The following is a 21,495-nucleotide window of genomic DNA, read 5'->3' as shown; positions in this document are numbered from 1 at the left end:
CTCACAGGGTGACATGGAAGAGATGATAAAAGCCCTGGCTTAGAGTACAATAGCCCAGCAGTAAGCCGCTGCAGAGGCCCACCATCGCCATGAGGAGGCAATGGTCCAGCAACAGGAAATCACTCGCTTGCTGGTCACCCAGTTCCCAGTCCAACAGCAACCCACTCAAGCACAGGTGGCTACTTTACAGGAAACAGTGCAGCATCTCGCACAGGGACGGGAACACATGGTTGTTGCCCCTAGCAACCAGGTAGCTGCAGGGGCCAGCCACTGCCTGCAAAAGTTGAGGCCTAGTGATGATGTGGAGGCTTTTATGGCTACTTTTGAGAGAACAGCAGAAAGAGAGGAATGGCCCCCAGACAAGTAGGCTGGTATTATTGCTCCTTTCCTCATGGGACATCCCCAGAATGCCTATCTCGAATTGTCATCTGCTGATGCCAAGGAAAATAATCGTCTGAAGGCAGAAATCCTGGCCCTCCTTGGGATGACTACTGCTATGCGGGCCCAAAAGGTACACCGTTGGAGGTACCGCCTGGAATGTCCGCCAAAGGCTTAGATGCATGACCTGAGTCAGCTGGTCAAAAAATGGCTGCAGCCTGAGGTGTTAACAGGTCCCTCAGATGGTGGAGCGGGTCGTGTAAGACCGGTACAGGAGGTCACTGCCAAATGACCTTCAGCAGTGGGTGAGTCATGGGGTCCCCAAGACAGCAGATGAACTAGTGTTAATGGTCAAGAGACATGCAGTGGTGGAGGATCTAATAGGACCTGTCAAGCCTCGAGGACCCTTTTATCCATCCATAAACCAGGGAGTCAGCATCCAGGAGAGTCAAGGTGTGACCACCCCAGCGTCCCAGAGCTCTGCTCCAGCACGCAGGAAAGGGGGTGTGCTGTGCTGGCGGTGTCACTCCCAAGGCCAAATCCAGACCCACTGTCCCCTGCAGGAGGAATCCATGGAGTGTGGTACTCTACGGAGGATATTGTTTTATGCCCAGATGGTCTGTGCTGTCCACCTGGACCTAACTGAGGGGCAGTTTGAATGTGACCTTTGGGTGAACAAGCTTCATGCCTGAGCGCTGATGGATTCCGGAAGTATGGTAACACTTGTGGGTACCAGGGTAGCTGGGGAGGGGAGTCCAGGAGCAAGAACCCTGAGGGTGGTATGCATACATGGGGACACCAAGGAATACCCACTGGTATCAGTGACTATCACCAGGGCCTGTGGCACAATTGCCCAGGAGGTTGGGGTGGTACCCGACCTTATCCATGATGTTATCGTAGGAAGGGTCTGCCCGTTATTTGTTGAACTTTGGGACTACTTGAGCCAAGAACTACCTGGACTGCTCTGTTCCCTTTAAGGGGCTGGACGCCCACACTGATAGAGTTGCATCTGGAGCAGATGGTCCCACAGCTAAAGGGACCACTGAGGGGGGGGGCAGGGGGGTTATAACCCACTCTTATGCAGGTCATGGCTGGGGAGAACATAGAGGAAGCCTCCCCCCTCTGCAGTTTATGTCCGAGGAGGACGAGGGAGAGAGATCCTCTAGTCTTGCCCATCCTGATCTCGAGGTGTCACAGGGGGGTTATTCTTCTGCCCAAAAGAGGAATCCCACAATGAAAAATGCCTGGGAACAGTTTACTGTGGTTAATGGGGTGCCCCAAGTACCGAAAGGCTGAAAAAAGGTTCCCCTGCTTTGTGGTCATTGGTGAGCTGCTATGCTGGGTTACCGAGGTTAGGGGAAAAGTGGTCGACCAGGTACTCGTTCCCTAGCTGCGCGGTGCTCGATCTAGCCCACAATGAAGCATTGGGGGTTACCTGGGGGCTGACAAGACCGAGACACAAATAATGGACCGGTTCTACTGGTCAGGAGTGACAGCAGAGGCGAGACGTTATTGCAGTTTATGTCCCACCTGTCAGCTAACCGCACCAACTCCCCATTTAAGGAACCCGTTGGTGCCATTGTCCATTATCAAGGTACCATTTGAGCGCATTGCGTTGGATTTGGTGGGCCCTTTGGTGAAATTGGCTCAGGGCCACCAATACAGAGGCAGTTCCCCTAAGGCAGAATACTTTAAAAGCAATTGACAGGGAATTGTTTAATCTGTTCTCTAGGACAGGATTCCCAAATTAAAATCTTGACAGACAAGGGCACCCCATTCATGTCTCAGGTGATGGCAGATCTGTGCAAATTGTTCCAAATCAAACAGCTGCACACATCTGTCCATCATCCACAGACAGATGGACCAGTAGAGCTGTTCAAAAAAACTCTCAAGTCAATGCTTAAAAGGGTTGTGCAACAAGATGATAAAGACTGGGACTGTGTACTCCCAGCATTGACGTTTGCTATTAGGGAAGTGCCTCAGGTGTCCACAGATTTTTCCCCGTTTGAATTGGTGTACTGCTTGACTTAGTGAAGGAAACGTGGGAAAGGGAGTCCTCTCCTCATAAGACAATTGTAGAATATATACCTCAGATGAGAGAGAGGATTTGCTAAGGTGATGCCTCTGGTCAAGGAGCATATGCAAAAAGCACAGGAAACAAAAGAAGGGTGTACAACCGGTGTGCCAAACTTAAGACAGTTTGAGATTGGGGATCGGGTGTCTGTGCTTATACCTACAGTGGAAAATAAATTCCTGGCCAGGTGGCAGGGGCCCTTTAAGGTGGTAGAAAAGATTGGGGTGGTGAACTATAAAAAACACCAACCTGGGAAGAGGAAGCCCTATCAGATGTACCATGTAAACCTCCTGAAGCCTTGGAAGGACCGTGAGTAGGAAATTGCCCTGGCTAAGGTTAGCCCTAAGCCCCCGGTAGGGGAGAACTCAGTCCCAGTTTCCACCTCCCTATCCAAGCCGCAAACGCAGCAGGTAAAGGAATTTCCTACAGAGGAATAGAGAGAAGTTCTCAGGACTGCCAGATCTTACCAGGGTCATTGAACAAGATATTGTCAAAGAACCTAATGTGAAGGTTTGAGTAAAACCCTATCGCATCTCCGAGGCACATAGAAAAGCAGTGTCAGGGGAAGTCCGGAAAATGCTCACACTCAATATCATTGAGGAACCTCACCTCAGAGTGAGTATTCAAGCCCGATTGTGTTGGTACCAAAGCCCAAGGGGACTCTGCAGTTTAAGGATTTCAGAAAACTCAATGAGGTATCGAAGTTCGAAGCATATCCAATGCCCTGAGTAGACGAACTGATAGAGAGGTTGGGACCAGCCCAATACATCATCACCACCCTAGACCTCACCAAAGGCTACTGGTAAATACCTTTAACTAAGGAAGCCAGAGAAAAGACTGCCTTTTCTACCCCAGGTGGCCATTTCCAGTATAAAAGAATGCCGTTCGGCTTGCATTCCGCTCTATGGCTAGCAGGTAGATTCCCTCAAAATTTGAGTCGTGGCCCCTTTAATGGGGACAGTTGCAGAGCTTTCGTGGTACTCAGGGGTTCTCACCCATCCAGGGTGAGGTGTCCCGGGTTAAGTTTGGCTGGAGAGGACTTATACCAGGTACCAAGAATTTCAAAGGTTCAGGGAGAGCCTTCAAACCCTGACTACCAGGATTTTGGTCCCAAGGGGGTGAAGTCCCAGGTGGGGGAGACTTGAAAGGCAGCAGAGGAAAATCAGCACCCGTGCCAAGGAAGTGAGTGGAAGAGAGAGACTCTTAGCTGTGTAGCAAGTGAAAGCTCTTAGACAAGATAAGACGGGGGCTGCTAACCCCCCTGTGTGGCCTGCCTGGCACCCTTACTTTGGAGAAGCCCTGTATGGGACCGAAGACTAGCAATGAGCTTGCGGCTTAATTAGCAATACCAGGATTTGCACTGTTTTTTTTACTTTGGCTGAAGTAAGCGGTCTTTTTTTTTTAGCTGTGATTAAAATAAATGAATGGTTCTACTTTCACCAAACTGGCTGGTGGTCATTCTAGAGCTACCCCAGGTTACAGTAGCAACAACTGGTTCTGCTTGATACAGACAGGCCACGTGTGTCTGGGAGAGAGCCCACTTCAGGGGGAAGTAGCAGTGTCAGTAGCAGTGTCTGTGTGTAAAATTTTGCTCTGGAACAAGGGAACAGCTATCAACCTGGGAGGTACTTGGAGTTTCCTCAGGACCTGGACCAGAATTCCTGCTGTTTTTCCATTGTGCTGCTGCTCCCAATTGCCTGTAATCTGCCATTGCCAAGTGAGGCTCTTCCCTTATGGGGCACTCCTGGAATGGATGTTGAGGAGGTTCAGCGTATGAAAGAAATTGCAATATCCCAGGGATTAACCCTGTCTAACTTTATCTATGCTGCAGGTTCCTTGAACTTTGTCAGTGGGGATACCCCAAAGGGCTCTTTATGGTCTGGGTGCCATAGGAATAGACCACTGTCCTGGACCTGTCAATCACTCTGCAGTTACCAACACTCCTTACACCATCTGCCAAGGTGAGGGGAAAACGCAGTATCCAGTCCCTAGAGCAAACATTACAGGCGGGACCTGCTATTGAGGAGTCTGTTTACGGTTCCCCATCTGAACCACTAGCAAGCCCTGAGGCAAAAAGCAATTGGACCTTGAAAGAAGTGTCAGTCAAAGTACTAAAGAAAATGAAAAAGAATGGTTTAGAAAATTTCTCCAAAAAGGGAAAGAGGTCCATTGCCCAGGACACTGGCAAAAAAAACAGAGTGCCATGAAGTGGGCGGGATTATATGAGCATGCACTGGGGCTGATCCTAGTAAAGCTTTTGTCAGTGTTCAGTCAATTGAAGTAGTGGCATATGAGTGGAGTACTGTACAACGGAGATAAATAGTTTGTGTATTTACCTGGTCATCAGAAATAGATGAAAGACGATCAACAAGTTCTGGATTAGCTAACAAACTTTTTATGTATTCTTCACCTAAAAAAAAAAAAAAAAGAAGAAGAAAAAAAAGGAAAATACATTTTGTACATTATGGTAATTTTAAAATACTTTAACAGATATGCTTAATCTAGCAATCATTTAAAAAACAGGGTTTCTTAACCACGGTTCCACGTGAAGTGCCCAGGGGCTCTGCTGCAATCTACCCATCCATCACAAGGTAGCAATGGGTAGATCGCGTCCCCACATAGCCAACAGTCATCTGCTCCTCCTACCACAGAGAAATGCAGAGAAGCAACAAACATGAATGTCCTGCACCAATTCCAGCCGGCCCTTCACTCCTGTCCATCACAGGTGTTTGTATGTGACATCACATGGGATGGACGAGAGAGAAGGTCAGGCAGGGATCACATCAGATATTATACAGCAGCTTCCCTGTGCCATTCTGCATGGCCCCAATGACTGTACTGTGCTCTCCTGGCCCTCCTGTACTGTTCTCTTATGGCCCCCAGGTACAGTTATCTATTGGCCCTCTCCATTATTGTGCTCCTGGCTCCCCTGTACTGTTGCCTCCTGCTGCATCGCATTGAGAGGGGGTGCCGCTATCCCCATGCTCCAAGGGTCCCGTGCGGCCTCCCTGTTACATCTGGACAGGAGGGGCTGCATTTACTAAAACAGATTGGTTTTCCTCATACAACAGCAGAAAGCCAGCTTCTCCTCCTCTTCCTCCCACTGTCTTCCTCCCACCGTCATTCAGCGGCTGCAGGAGGAAAAATACAGCCAAACTGAGTCTTTGCAGGTGAAGAAATGTCTAGCTTTGCCACTGAGTGGTAGATCTGAAAATTATTTGAGGTTTCCCGAGATATTAAACTTTTTGCCTTGAAGGTAAAAAGGTTGAGAAACCCTGAATTAACTACTTCCCGCCTGTAGGACGTCCATGGACATCCTCGGGGTGAAGTGGTTATACCGGAATGATGCACCTACAGGCATTATCCCGGTATAGAATTTGTTAGCTGGCGATTCACTCTTTAGCATAAGTGATTCCAGTGGCTGAACATCCAATCAATCACTTCTTCAAGCTCAGGGCGGGAAGCATGAATCTCCTTGCAAGTATTGCAAGTCTTTTAATTACTATTTTACTCAAACATTTCATACTTCACTACGAAAGTCTTCTTTTACTCCCTATAATTTATGGCTACTGGGATTGAGTTTGTCTAACCTCTGGTTGAGGAGGCCCTCTTATTCAGATTAGGTGAGATATATACTTACCTCTGGTAAGTAGGCATTTTTGTTATTGGTGGTGGACACGAAAATTATCACAGCACACCTTTGTGAAGAAGTTTGGAATAATGGATTAAGAACACTTTGGCATGAATAATCACGTTGGGGGATCAAGGACTTTCTCTTGATATAGACATTTTTTTATTCACAGCAAGTCAACTATTTATCTATTGCAAATGATATGTTTTTGTTTTTAAAGCACTATTTATTTGCACATAGCACTTTATTTCATGTATTGATTTGGGTATTGTAATCACAGCAAAATGTATTTACCCACATGGGGGGTTATTGATTGGCACATCACGGATTGCATTTTATAGTTGTATTTATGCCTATTATGGATTATTAATTTCTGTCATAAATAAGTGCGGTTAAAAGTACCGATCGACAAATAAGTTGACCGTTTTTTTTTTAAACCTCTGAGCAGAATGCTTGCCAAGGATGCCTCCCCACCTGGACAGTGACCAAAGCGCTGATATTCCAGAGACTGGGGAGTCTTGTCATTTGGTCAGAATCTCCATTTGCAGGGACCTTGTGTTGAACTGTGCAAATGGAACCGCCTCAAGGTAGACGCCATCAGGCCCAGCACCCACAAGCAAGTCCGGAGGGATGATCATCTGGTGGACAGTAGGAGACGAATTGCAGCATGCGATATCTGGAGTTTGTCCAGAGGAAGGAGCACCCTGGCCCAGATAGTCTAGCTTCGTCGACGGAACCAGAGCAAACTTCTGAAAGTTCAGATTCCAGTCGAACTCCAGCAGAGTCCGGATCGTGATCTCCAGGTTGTTTACCAGAGCAGAGGGAGACTCCGCTCGCAGAAAGATATCGTCCAGTAGCCCAGTACCACGATCCCCCGTTTGCGTAGCAAGGCTAGCACCGGGGCTAACACTTTTGTGAAGACCCAAAGAGCAGAGGCGAGACCAAAGGGTAAAGCCACAAACTGATAATGTTCCTCTCCCACAGCAAAGCAGAGAAAACGCTGGTGACTGGCACATATTGGAATGTGACGGTATGCATCCTTGATATCGATAAGAGACGAGGAAATCCCCGACTTAGGGACAGTGGCGTATCGTGAGTTGTCAGCGCCTGGGGCAAGGTAAGTAATTTGCTCCCCCTACACAAACCTACTAGACCACTACACTGACACCTACACTGATCTAGCGGACCACTACAGAGACCTACCTTATTCCTACACTGACCTATCTGATTACTATACTGACACCTACACAGACCTACCTGACCACTACACAGACACCTACACTGACCGACCTGATTCCTGCACTTACTGACTTGATCACTACACTGAGCTGCCTAATTACTAAACTGACACCTACACAGACCTACCCGTTTCCTGCACTAACCTACCTGATCACTATACTGACACCTACAGAGACCTATCTGACCACTGCAGAGACCTACCTGATTCCTGCACTAACCTGCCTGATTACTATACTGACACCTACACTGACCTACCCGACACCAGCAATGACCAATACACAAACCTACCTGATCACTACACGGACCTACCTGTTTCCTGCACTAACCTACCTGATCACTATACTGACACCTACAGAGACCTACCCGATTCCTACACTAACCTACATGATTACTATAATGACACCTACACTGACCTACCTGATTCGTGCACTAACGGACCTGATTACTACACTGACTGACACTACCTAATTACTATACTGACACCTACACTGAACCCTAAAACAAAGACCTACCTGACACCTACACAGACCCCTACACTGACCCCCCTACTCTGACCTACCTCCTCCTTCCCCGACCATGTCCACTTCCCTGGGCCCCGGCAGTACAACTCACCTCTTTCTGTGTCAAGACACTGGCGACTCGAGGAGGCAATCCGGAGCGGAGGAGAGACACGGCGTGTCAGCAGCCAGCGTAGAGGTGGCCGGCCCGGACAGCAGGGAGAGCCGTGCTGCACATGCATCGAGCCACCGACTGTCATCTTCACCCATGACCATGCCCGCCCCCTAGCCACACGTGACACCTTCAGCATCCGCCGCTCATCCATCACAAAGCGGCAGTCACGGAGCCAAGTGGAGGAAAGGGCAGACGGGCCTCCGGACGGGGCATTGCCTGAATAAAGGTGGACAATATGATCTTGCAGATGGCGGGCGTGGGATGCACCCCCCTAAATGTTGCCCCCAGGCCCACCGTCCCCTTAGACTCCCCCCCCCCCCATCTACGCCACTGTGTAGGGATGCCACCATCGTTTGAATAGACTCCATTTTGAACTTCTGTACCCACACAAAGCAGTTTAGTGCCTTGAGGTCCAGCATCGGATGCACTTTGCCTTCCTTCCTGGGGACCGTGAACAGGTTTGAGTAAAAACTGTGAAAACCTGAAGTCGGAACTGGGAAAATCACCTCTTGAAAGAACAGGTCTTGTATCGCCCCAAACAGGCCCTGTAAGCGGTCTGGGGACAGGTGCACGTTGGAAGGAAAAAATCTTGCCAGGTGTACAAGAGAAACTTGATCTTGTAGCCAGACCGAATGACTTTGTGGACCAACTTGTCTTGCACTAGGGAAGTCCACGGGTCCATAAACCAGTGAAGATGTCCCCCCCCACCCCCAATACGGATGAGGGTGCACCTTTATACTAAAGGAGCCCTGTCCATGGGTCTGGAGAAGCCCGATTTAGGCTTTCCAGACCAGGTTTGTTTAGATCCTCCTGAAAAGGCCCTGAAAGGCTCCAAGCCCTTGTCAGTCGACCCTGAGGGATGAAAAAAACTTCTTATGAGCTGAGAAGGAAGGCCCACATCTACAATGAGGTTCCTTGCCCTTAGTAGCCTGTTGAAGAAAATTACTCTCCCCCTCCTGTGAGACCTTTAATGATGTAATCCAGGGTAGCTCCAAACAGGCGATCTCCCTGAAAAGATCAGTCAGGGCCTTTTATGAAGTCTGATCCGCAGACCAGCACTTGAGCCAAAAGACACGCCGAAGGATCACTGCCAAAATAGAGAGGCGAGCCATCAGGGGAGCAGCATCCAAAGGGGCATCACAGATAAACTGCAGCCCCTGGACCAGCTGGTCCTCCAGCTCAGCAAAGGCAGGGGGAGCAGTTCCCCCTCCAGGTCACAGAGTAAGAGCTTAGCCCACTTGGTCAGAGTTTGCGACACTAGGGCAATGGTGAATACCGGTCTGTCTTGTTGCCGAATCAGCCAGAGTGTACATATAGCGAGCAACAGACTCCGCCTTCCGGTCAGCCGGATCCTTAAAGGCAGGGGACTCTTCAACTGGAATCATGGTTGCCTTGTTTAATCTGGAAACTAGAGGGTCCTACACCGGTGGCACAGTCCATTTCTTAAGAAGGGACTCCTCACAGGGGTAACGCCAAGTAAAGCACCAAGAGGGGCGCTTTGGTTGTCCCCACTCTCAGGGAAAAGGAACACCTTTGCTGCTCTGGATGGCTTGTGAGTGCCAAAGGGTACCTGCGCCTCTTGTCGCAGCTTCAGCTGCATCCTCCATCTTCAAGGTCTCACGCACAGATACATTTAGTGCAACCACCAGCGCCTTTTCCTGCGCAGTTGCAGACGTGGAGGATTCATCCTCACTATCAGAGGATTCCAGGCACATAGTTGTAGACCCAGCAGGTTGACCCACATCCGTGGTGGCCGAATAAGATTAAGGATCTGATGGGACAGATGAGGCAGGGGAAGGCGTGGGGAATTTTTTTTCCCTAGCCCGTCGCCAGCAAGCCACCACCACTCGGAAAAAAAAGAGTCTCCAGGACTGCCGTCAGTGCATGGATGGATGGTTGGGGCACGGAGGGCCCCACAGTCTCAGAGAGGGGATCAGGTGGGGAAATGTGCTCCAAAGACACCATGAGTCTTTCAGAGAGCATTTGCCAGCGATGTCACCGGCTGCATGCAAAGTAAATATCTCCTAAACGGTACATGTTTAGGAGATATTTACAGAGGCGTAACTAGAACCTTCAGGGCCCTGATGCAAGAAACCATGAAGGGCCCCCCAGACCCCTGGCCGGGGCCCTTACCTTCAAGCCCAGGGCTCTTCCCACTAATCCTGGGGCTCTTTACACTCATTGCATGGCCTTTTATTACGGTCCCGCAGCAGGATTCTTTCACAGGTTCTGCAGTGGGCCCCCTTCCTGCAATCTTGGGGCCTCCCCAGAGTGGTGCAATGCCAGGGTCCGGTCGCAAGTGTGACCTTTGCGATCCTGGAAGTTCACCCACTGGTTTGCTACCGGGCCCCCTGGAGCATGGGGCCCGGTAGCGATTGCAACCCCTGCAACCCCTGTAGTTACGCCCCTGGATATTTACAGTACCTATAGGTAAGTCTTATCATAGGCTTACCTATAGGTACAAGTTACAGAGGAGGGTTTACTTCCTCTTTAAGTGGATCTCACCAATAGGGGCACAGGCAGCAATCATCTAACAAAGGGTTTTAAATTCTTCATAAACTAGCCATCTAAAAAAACACAACACTAGGAACATCATCTTGCCAGTACGGTTTTAAAAGTGAAAAGCTGAAAAATAAATCAAATGGCTGAGCAAGACCAAGAATGAAGTGTTTTTTTTTTTTTTTTCAAAGTTTACAGTTCTGCCTTGGTAAATGCAATATTCTGACCACACACAGTAACCGTGATCACATAGGAAAGTGAAAAGCACAAGAATAGCGACCAACACATAATGTAAGACTTACAGGTGTATGCTATAATTCCTTCTTCCACCGCTTTCTCTTTATTTCTCCGGTCATTTGTTATTAAAAGCACTTGTAGTTTTTTTGGTAAATTCTGCAAGTGCGTATTGTACCATTTTACTGCAGTTCTAATTGCCCTGTCGTTCCGATCATTAGCATTCTCTCCTTGTTCTTGTTCTATGTAGGTCTCACTGTCATGTAAATGAAAAGCGCATTACTAAAAGCTTTTGTACCTAAACAGTTAGTGCATTTGGCTAACCATGTCTTTATCTTGTTGTATTAATATTTATATATGTAGCACTACTCCCTTGGGAGCTGCTCGATATGGGTTCCCCTGGGTTACCATTAGCAACAGTAGCACAGTTCAACATTTTCAGAGTGATTTAGTCAGAAAACAGTCTAGGAGCTTTGGTTTTTTGTGTTTTTATTGAGAACTTGGATGGGAGAATGGAATGAGTGGGATACTCCGACTTATATAACTATGCACAATTAGCTAGGACGACTGATTAATGCTGAGTAACGCTGTATAACGCTAGTCACGGCTAAGCCGCTGCTTCACATAACGGTGAAGTAAAATTAAGTGAACTTCCTGAAGTAAACTGTACTGTACTGCAGAACAATCTTCAGGGTCCTTCCTGGCACCCCCTTTGTTCCCATTCTTCAGGGTCAACTACACAGCACCCCCTTTACTGTTAAACTTTCTGTGTGAGCTAGCTCCTTGATCCCCTGACTTCTCTGGAGTGGTCCCCCTTCCTGGGCAGACTCCTTGGCAAGTCCCCGAGAACTCACCACACTGTTTTTCCTGAGAGACTTTGCCACCAACTCCACTGTCAGCACTCTGGATCCTCTGCAGCTCAGCTCCACACCCAGTTCACTAGGCCGACTGCCTGAACCACCTTCCTCACACCTGCAGGAGGAGAGACCAGCCTTCTGCCTCCTCCTGGGACTCTGCTTCCCGCCCTGTCACATGTCCCCTCTGTATTTATGGTTAATCCAGGATGCATTGCAGGAATGCCCACCCACTGGGACTGCGATAAAACAGGATGTGTCACTGGCTAGGTTTCCTCCACTGTCCAACATCTCCCTCATTGGATACAGTGGGGACACTCCCTCAGACCCAGTGAATCACACCTAGAAACATGTGACAAGTAAACTAATAGGTCAGGAAAGCTCATCAGGGGAGCCTGATCTATCGCGCTGCACGATCGGATAAAGGTCTGGTATTAATTTTGGGAAGGAGACAACAAGCAGTTTTTTTTTTTTTTTTTTTATTTTGGAGTAGGGTTCACCTTAAAATCCTCACCTGACCCGAAGGGGCTGGTATTCATGGGGGGGGGGGGACCACATGCCTTTTTCATATATTTTTTTTATTAGATAAACTCATTGACAGCTGATGAGTCATGTTAAGGACGCAGCAGCCATTACCGGCCTGCTCCTTAGCAATTCTTCACACACGATTCAAAATCGGTTGATCAATTTTTTTTTCCCGATTGTTCTGAAAATTTGGAATTTGTTAGAAAAAAAAAAACAAAACGAGTCGCACTCAAAGTGGCATGAAAGTCCTGTCAAGTCACACAGCAAAGTTGCAATGGAAATCGCACCGATTTTAAAGTTGCACAAGTGTAAATGGAGCCCAAGAATAAATTACTAAAACATCACTAGAATACACTTTGGCACGAGAAAGTATGCAAATGCAGTTTGTGAGTATTCAAAAACCTCCACTAGCCAAAAAAGTGAACAGTGCTTCTTCTGGCATCTTCTTCCCAAAGACACATGTAGCACCCTCCCATGTAGGAGCTAGGCAAAGCATATGTGTGACCCTGTTCTGCTTATCAGGAGGGTCTGATCTGTTAGTTAGTCTGTCACATGCTTCCAGGTGTGACCTGTTGAGTCTTGGGAGTCTCTCCACTGTATCCAATGAGGGACCTTGTTGGACAGTGGAAACCTAGCCAATAGCACACCAGAGTTTATGACTGTCCCAGTGGGTGGGCATTGCTGCAATGCATCATGGGATTGGAAATAAATCCTGAGGGGGCATGTGACAGGGTGTCTTTTGGTGGAGCAAAGTCCCAGGAGGAGGTGGACAGCTGTCTCTCCTTCTGCTGATGTGAGGAAGGTGGTCCAGGCAGTCAGCCTAGGGACCAGGGGTTTAGCTGTGCTGAAAGGATCCAGTGTACTGACCAAGTGGAGCTGCTGGGCAGAAGACTTCTGGAAAAACAGTATTGAGTACTTAAGGATCTGCCCAGGGGTCTGCCTAAAAGAGGTGACCACTCCAGAGAGGTCAAAGAGATCAAGAAGCCAGTTAACCCAGAGTGTTACAGTAAAGGGGGTGCCAAGTTTTTAAGCCCTGAAGATTAGAGATAAAGGGGGGTGCCAGGAAGGGCCCTGAAGTTGTTCAGCAGTACAGTCTACCTCAAGGAATAGCTTGCCTTAGGACAGAATTACCTCAGGAAGCTCAAAGAGAACCTTTCACAGCCAAGGGCAAAGTGAAGCAGCGGCTTAGCCGTGACTAGCTCAATTACAGTGTACTCAGCGTTAACCAGCACTTATTCAAGTCGTCCCTGCCTATTGTGTATAGTTCAGTTCAGTTGGAGTATCCCACTCATCCCTTCTCCTATCCAAGTTCCTAATAAAACATAAAAACCAAAAGAAACTTGACTGGTCCTTGTCGGAGGTAAAAACACTTGGAAACATGTCAGAATGTTTTACCGTTGTTAATGGTAACCCAGGGGAACCCGTCACCAGCAGCTCCCTTGGGAGTAGTGCTACACACAGTAGGACAGATGAACTTGATGTACCAATAGGTTTTCAAAATATTCGAGCAACAGCACAACGTAAAAAAACAAAACAAATATTTCCTTGGTTAAACCTGAAGTTTAGCCATAAAAAAAAATCCTCTTAAGTAAATTAACCTTCTTGTAATCAAGGATGTCCCAATGTTGCGTTGTCGACTGGATCCTAGAAAAATCTTCACTGCAGGGATGGCTCATCCTCCTGTCTCTGTAACTCTGGCACTGCAGGGCTTAACAGCTTTGAGTAATCTGCAAAGCTGCTGTGGAAAACTTTCTGATGAGGACCTGCTACCTCCGCTGTCATTGAGAAAAGTTATTTCATTGCTTACACTGCCCATAAAACAATCTTTAAATTGGGGTGGGGGGGGGGGGGGGGAGTGGGATAACGTGTAGTTCATATTCCTATCGCACACCTTCCTGGTTTGTAAGCTCGTGTGTATTGGGTGCTGAAGCGATCACCAGTTGGCAACTGGATTAGTTACAAGTAAATACATATTCGCCAGCACACCAAGGATCTTGCAAAAGCAGTCCAAAAAACTTTATTCAAGATACGATCACATCAAAAAATAGTGCAAAAATAGTGGAAGTGGGATAAGTCACAGGATTCTATTCCCTGTTCACAGATATTGTAACAACCAGTGAAAGCAATGAAAGAACATTTCTCATTGGAGAAGGAGGAGGTGCTTCTTTGTCAGGAACTATTTCATAGCAGCTTCACAGAACCACCAAAGCTATAAAACCCTGGAGACCTGGAAGTTCAGAGACAGGAAGAGAACAGGGCATCTCCCCATTGAGGGTTCCTACAGAATCCAACTGCCTGCACAGCATGGGATGTCCTTTGTTACAGTTCAAGTGGAAGTAAAGCCTCCAATCTTTTTCAGCCAAGGAAGCTGCTATCTTGGCCTTTGTTTTATCTGCAACTGTCATGATGCTGCACATGTGATCGGTTAGGACACCAGCCATTGGATGGTTTGACAGTTTGGTTGAGAGCACAACCAATGTGACAGCTAGCATTTCCGGCATGCTGGGAATGTTAACTGTTCTTTAAAACAAATCAAATTGATGGGTTTACTTCCACCTTAAATTAGCTCTCTAAACCTTAACCGGTTGCCGACCGCCGCAAGTACATATACTGCGGCGGTCAGCCCTGGCCAGGCAAAGTGACGTACCGGTACGTCACTTGCCTGTCACTAGTTTGTGAGCCAATAGCGGGCGAGCACGCGCCCCCCCAGGCTCGTTCCCTAGGAAGTCCGTGCTTGTGACCGGCGGACCCGATGTCCGCCGGTCACTCGGCGATCGTCGGTGGAGAGGGAGAAAGGCAGGCGGCTAATGTAAACAAGCCGCCTGTCATTCTCCCCTGTGTAGGAATAGTGATCATACTGTTCCATGTAGGACCGTTGATCACTGTTCCTACAGCAGTAGCCATGTCCAATCACAGTTAGAAGCACGCCCCTAGGGACACACTTAACCCCTCCTTCTCCAATAAAGTTAACCCCTTCCCTGCCAGTGTAATTTTGCAGTAACAGTGCATATATATAGCACTGATTACTGCAGTAATGTCACTGGTAACCCCAAAAGTGTCAAAAATGTCAGTCAAGGGTCCGATCTGTCCGCCGCAATGTCGCAGTACCGCAAAAAAAAAAAAAAAAACATCGCAGATCGCCGCCATTACGCGTTAAAAAAACACCAAAAATGACAAAAATCTTTCCCTTTGTTAGTAAACGCGATAACTTTTGCGCAAACCAATCAAAATATGCTTTTTGCGATTTTTTTTACCAAGCATATGTAGCATAAAACAAATTGGCCTAAAATGTTAAAAAAATGTTGATTTTTACATTTTTTTGGGGGGAATTTCATATAAAAAAAATGTGAAAAATATTGTTATTTTTGCAAAATTGACGCTCTTTTTTTGTTTATAGCGCAAAAAGTAAAAATCGCACAGGTGATCAAATACCACCAAAAGAAAGCTCTGTTTGTGAGAAAAAAAGGACGTCAAATTTGTTTAGGTACAGCGTCGCATGACCGCGCAATTGTCCGTTAAATTCACGCAGTGCCGAATCGCAAAAAAACCCCTGGTCAGGAAGGGGGTAAAATCTTCCGGGGCTTAAGTGGTTAAGCAATGTTTTTTTTTAATGGCTAAACTTAAGCTTAACTCGACAGTTATTTAAAGGAACATTTAACACTGCTATAGCTGTTTTTTGGAAAAAAGAATCTGTTTGTTTTACCGATGGTACTCATTGGAGAATGTGTAGAAGTATTTGTCAGGGTTACTAGTAAGATCACGGATTCGTTTGTAAACTGGGGCACTGCGACGCCTAACTTCCTGGAGTACTGTCTGCAGTAAGATCACATTCTGAATAACTGGGTCTTCAAGGATATCAATCTAAACAAAAAGTACACAATGAATTACAAAAAAAAATACTTATGCTTCAAACTATTACAAGCGAGTGTAAACCATTTCATTATATCCAGACAATATACGTTTCCAGACATACAATATATCCATAATATATCTAGACATACAATACGTTACAGAAAAACTAAGGCCCCTTTCACACATATGAACCGTTTGTTCATTTTTCATCCATCGACAGGTGAGAAACAGGCATCAATGCATCTCTATGAAAAAATGAATGAACACGGTTGCTCATCAATTTACACCAGTTAACAACCACATCCATTTTTGAAAAGGATCAAAGCCCTATTTTTTTTTCCTGAAAAACGGATGTAAAAGGACAAACGGTCCGTTTTTGCATTGGTAGTGGGTGTAAAAAAAAAAAACTGAGAAAATTATGAGAAACTGATTAGCAACTAATAAAAAACTGATGAGCAACTGATGAAAAACTTCATCTGTTTTTTTCTTTGAAAAAAAATGTGACTGAACTGATGAAATGAAAGCATGTGTGAAAGGGGCCTAAGGTTAATGACACATGGGAATTTTTTTTTGCAGAAATGAATCGCTTACAAATATTTAATGCAAGTGATAAATAGGGATTTGTAGCTAGCAATGCAATTGCTAGAATCAGTGACAATTTGCTGTTTGGCACTGCTACAAATCTCTCTCCTTCAGCAATTTGTAGTCAAAAGCAATTGCTGCAACTGTTCATAGAAATGCATTAGTAGCGATTGACCCTAGCAATTTTGCAGCAGAGCAGAAGGTTAAATGCTGAGTGACAAATAACGTTGCCTTTGAAAGCGGATTAGGTCATTATCTCTCCCAGATGATAAAGGCATCCGATTATCATATTTGTATTCATTAAAATGGTCATTTCATGTTGGACAATATTTAAGTTACCAGAATGCAACCTGTAGCTCTATGTCAGTCACTGATCCATCTAATGCTCATTGACTAGAACCGTCTGAAATCAGAATCATGACTGTTAACCCAGTCCCACCCAGCCTACAGAAATTTTTTGCCTTGTCGATCTTGAGGGGACATCAAATGACGTCCTCCTGGATCGTGGAGCCAAGCTGCGCTGCAATCTTGTCACTGGCTGGTTCCATGACAGCCCCTCTGCAGTGCAATCCAAATGAGTTGGATTACAGAGGGGTTGTGATGAGGATCATATTTAAGATCGAGTGAATCTGTTGTCTTGTACAAATATCTTTATGGCTGGATCCATGTGGTACATTGGAGCCTGTTCCTGAGCAGTTTTCATATGTGGAGGAATTTCTATCATGCTGCATGACTGCAGCCTTTTGGTAAGCAGCCAATTTTTATTAACTAGCACAAGGGTGGAATACTAAGCACATGGAGGAAGATAATTCAGCACAGTTAACGGCGTCACTGGCTGTGGACTCTCTCTCACTTTATGGACACAGACTTTATCTCACTGTTTTTGTTCTACTTTGTCTCTATTATTTTGATTTAAATGTAGTGGTATAATTTGTGATATACAATTTAAACATTGGATTTGTTTTAATTATTTTATGGTTGTTTTTCCACAAATTGTAATTCACATTTTATTTATATATACTGTTTATACGATCTTAAGATAGCGCATGTTATTTATTTTTTCACACATAATATTCCTGAATATTTGGAAAAAGTAGGTGCAGCAATCTATTTATTCGTTTAAAGTCAGCGCATACTCATTTCCTTTTTTCCACAAGTTTGAGAGGACTGGAAGGAATCAGTCAGCCCACCTTAAAAACGCCAGCTACTTACCGAGCCACCAGGACACTTTTTGTGCCCCCTTCGTGGTTGACATAGACCATGGCCGTGGCATTGTCCGAAAGAATTTGTACTGGACACCCCTGAAAACAATTGTCTAATGAGCCAAAGTCTGATCGCTCGGAGTTCCAGTACACTAATCGGCAGTCTGGGTTCTGACAGCCTGAGCAGGTCTGTGCTGAGGAGGCCTCCCCACCGGGATCCTTTACCCATTTCACTGGAATCTCTTTAGCAGAGATCTTGTGTTGGACTGTGCAAACAGACCGCCTCAAGGGAGGACACCATCAGGCCCTGCAAGTGGACGCCAGTCAAGTGTGCACAAATGGACCACCTTTTGGACCCGCAAAAAAACAAGGTGGTCACCCTCCAAGCCCTCCATAGGAGGACATACCCCTCTAAAAAGGGGGCTGCCCGCCATGACGCTGACGTGCAGTCAAGGTACCCTCGCTAAAACAAGGCAGGTGCCCCACATAATAATGGTGGCAAGAATGTCATTAAAAATGAAGCGCCCCCCACAGCGCCACCCGGTCCAAGGGAGGTGCCAAGCTGACCATTTGGCCCAGCAGGCCACAAGTCACAGTCTAAATTTTTGTGGGGCCCAAAGGAAGAGTGGGGGGCTTCAGCTACACGCATTGGGGCCGCCCCCAAGGGCAGCGCCCGACTCAGGCGCATTGCCTAGTAGGCCGCAGACCTACATTTTTGAGGGTGCCCAGCCACCAGGACTTAAGCCCCAGCGGAGCCGACCACCCAGGGGCAGCGAAGTGTAAATTTGCTGTCCCCTCAAAAAAACTCAGACAGCCATTATTTTCTAAACGTCTGGCAACAAAAGGGAGTACACCCCTAAAGTGAAAATGTCCAAATTGGGCCCAAAGTATATTTTGTGTGGCATTATTTTCCAGCACTGCCTTAATCCTAATGGGCATGAAGTTTACCAGAGCTTCACGGGTTGCCAATGGAGTCCTCTTCCACTCCTCCACGACGACATCACAGGGCTGATGTATGTTAGAGACCTAGCGCTCCTCCACCTTCCGTTTGAGGATGCCCCACAGATGCTCAATAGGGTTTAGGTCTGGAGACACGCTTGGCCAGTCCATCACATTTACCCTCAGCTTTTTTTAGCAAGGCAGTGGTCATCTTGCAGGTGTATTTGGGGTCATTATCATGGTTGAATACTGCCCTGCGGCCAAGTCTCCGAAGGGAGGGGATCATGCTTTGCTTCAGTATGACACAGAACCCCCCACCCCTTCAACCTCTGCAGAAATGCTGGCAGCACTCAAATGTCTATTTCCCAAAGACAACCTCTGGATAGGGGGCTGAGCACTCAACTTCTTTGGTTGACTATGGTGAGGCCTGTTCTGAGTGGAACCTGTCCTGTTAAACCACTGTATGGTCTTGGCCACCGTGCTGCAGCTCAGTTTCAGGGTCTTGTCAATCTTCTTATAGCCAAGGGCCATCTTTATGTAGAGCAACATCTCTTTTTTTCAGATCCTCAGAGTTATTTGCCATGAGGTGCCATGTTGAACTTCCAGTGACCAGTATGAGAGAGTGAGAGCAATAACACCAAATCTAACTCACCTGCTCCCCATTTACACCTGAGATCCTGTAACAGTGAGTCACATGACATCGGGGACGGAAAATGGCTAATTGGGCCCAATTTGGACATTTTCACTTAGGAGTGTACTCACTTTTGTTGCCAGCGATTTAGACATTAATGGCTGTGTGCAGAGTTATTTTGAGGGGACAGCTAATTTACACTGTTATACGAAATATACACTTACTACTTTACATTGTAGAAAAGTGCAATTTCTTCAGGTGTTGTCACATGAAAAGATACAATAAAATATTTACAAAAATGTGAGGGGTGTACCCACTTTTGTGAGATACTGTATATAATGTTTAGGGGTTCTAAGTAAATTTCCTAGCAAAAAATACTGATTTTAACTTATAAGCAACAAATGCCAGAAAAAGGCTTAGTCTTGAAGTGGGTAAATTGCCCTCATTTACAGACCGAAATTCATTCCTTTGATCTAAAAGAACCAAATGATACAATATTTAATTTTACCTCAGCACTGAGAAATGGCTGCCTTTTTTTGATTTTTATTGACAGCTGTCAGCTGTGAGCAGAGAACGGCTCTGCACTGAATCGTAGAAATGCCGGATTAAGATTGTGAGGGGGGTTGAATCGAGATCACAATTTTTTAACAATTGTGCAGCTCTAGTATAGATTTAAAAAAACATATCATTTTTTCCTGTTTTATAAAGAAATCACATAATTTCTGTTCTCAGCTGCATAAGAGCTAAGGGAGGAGAAGAAACAGCACACTGAACTCTCCAGCGAATGGCTGTGCAGGGGGGCGTGTCAGGACAAGTCTGATCATTTGAGAAGAGCAGGCTGAGTTCCCTGCATTCCTAGAAAACTGACCACGATGTGCTCTCTTGCTTAGTGTGATCAGTTCCTAATAGGAAAGCAGAGGGACTGCCAGGAACACTAGGGATTTCACAAAGGGAGCAATATAAAGAGAACAGGATACTTTTCTATAAAAGTACATGGTACAGCAGGCACATGTTAGGAATATAAAATGCTGGGCTAACAAACACTTTAACACTGATTGCTTTATTTAAACAAATGTCATACCTGGTGAAGCAACACATTAGTGTCAGGCAAAATGTAATGGGGAAATTGACAAAGAGAACTTTGCATATGGGTATCTTGACGCAGGACTGGGTTCTCCTGTTTGCATTCTTCACAGCCCTGGAAACCACAGGTAATATCATCCCTCAAGTAATGTTCTCTGACAATTTTTAAAATACTGCCCGAGCGTGTCTTCTTAACAAAGGTCTTTGATTTCAACATTTTCTTTTTATTCCTTCTTTAGCTGCAAAAGATAATAATAGAAAGAACATAAATCACAGTTTAACATAAAAAGAAAGGTATATATGTAACATTTTTGTTCTCTCAGCCACAAGGATGTATTTAAAGTAGCGCTAAAGCCTTTCAAATTTGGCCCTCCCCCCGCCTTATACTTACCAAGCCCTCATTCGATACAGCGCCATGCATGTCTGCAGCTCTTCTCTCCGCTCACTTCTGTGGCTCGCTGGCTTTAATAGGACATGGGAATCCATTGGCTCCCATTGCTCTCAATAAAAGTCAGTGACAAGGGAGCAGGGGATGGGGCTGAGTCCTGCTGACTTTGTCAATGGATGCAGCAGTGGGGCTTGAGAGCATGCGGCTTCCCATAGAGGCACTGGACAGATAGAAGGAGCCAGAAGAACCGGCGGGGGACCCAAGAAGAGCAGGTTTGGGGCCACACTGTGCAATTTCAGAATTTTTTTTTTTTAATTTCCTTTACAATCACTTTAAGGAAAGACTAAGTAATAAACCAACAAACATTTAAATGTTACCTTCGCCTTTCTCCCCATGGCCCTGTATAATAATTACAAGAAATAGCAACGTAAATATCTTTATTAGTGGTTTATAAGCAGTCACTTGACAGCTATGCTCAAATCTCTTTTTCCTTCTGGTGTGGCAGTTAGAAGGGAACCCCCTCTCCCTCCTACAATGACTAGAGTAGCAACCCCAGTGGGTGACGCCTTTGCTTTATTAAATTCATCTCTCTTGTCAGCACATAACATTACACAAAGGAGCAAGAGCATTATGGTTACAGTGCATAGAAAAAAAAAAAAAAAAAAAAGGTATTTGCATGCAATTATAAAATGTAGGCTAGACCAGGGTTCGG

General features: G+C 46.1%; 1 protein-coding gene across 1 annotated transcript in view; it reads right to left on the bottom strand.

Annotated features, from left to right (window-relative positions):
- Positions 1–21,495, bottom strand: part of DIS3 (DIS3 homolog, exosome endoribonuclease and 3'-5' exoribonuclease) — a 138,329-nt gene that overhangs the window by 110,521 nt on the left and 6,313 nt on the right. The window contains exons 2-5 of the mRNA XM_082246330.1: positions 20,394–20,634; positions 15,810–15,967; positions 10,796–10,983; positions 4,789–4,862 (exon numbers count right to left, since the gene is read on the bottom strand). Of these exons, the coding sequence (XP_082102456.1) occupies positions 4,789–4,862; positions 10,796–10,983; positions 15,810–15,967; positions 20,394–20,612 (639 nt within the window). The 5' untranslated portion in view covers positions 20,613–20,634. The remainder of the gene's footprint in view (positions 1–4,788; positions 4,863–10,795; positions 10,984–15,809; positions 15,968–20,393; positions 20,635–21,495) is intronic.

Source organism: Pelophylax lessonae (genome assembly GCF_965119305.1).
Source record: "Pelophylax lessonae genome assembly, chromosome: 2".
Taxonomy (NCBI): Eukaryota; Metazoa; Chordata; class Amphibia; order Anura; family Ranidae; genus Pelophylax; species Pelophylax lessonae.
Note: the sequence above shows the minus strand (reverse complement) of the source record. Positions and strands in the feature narration are given on the sequence as shown.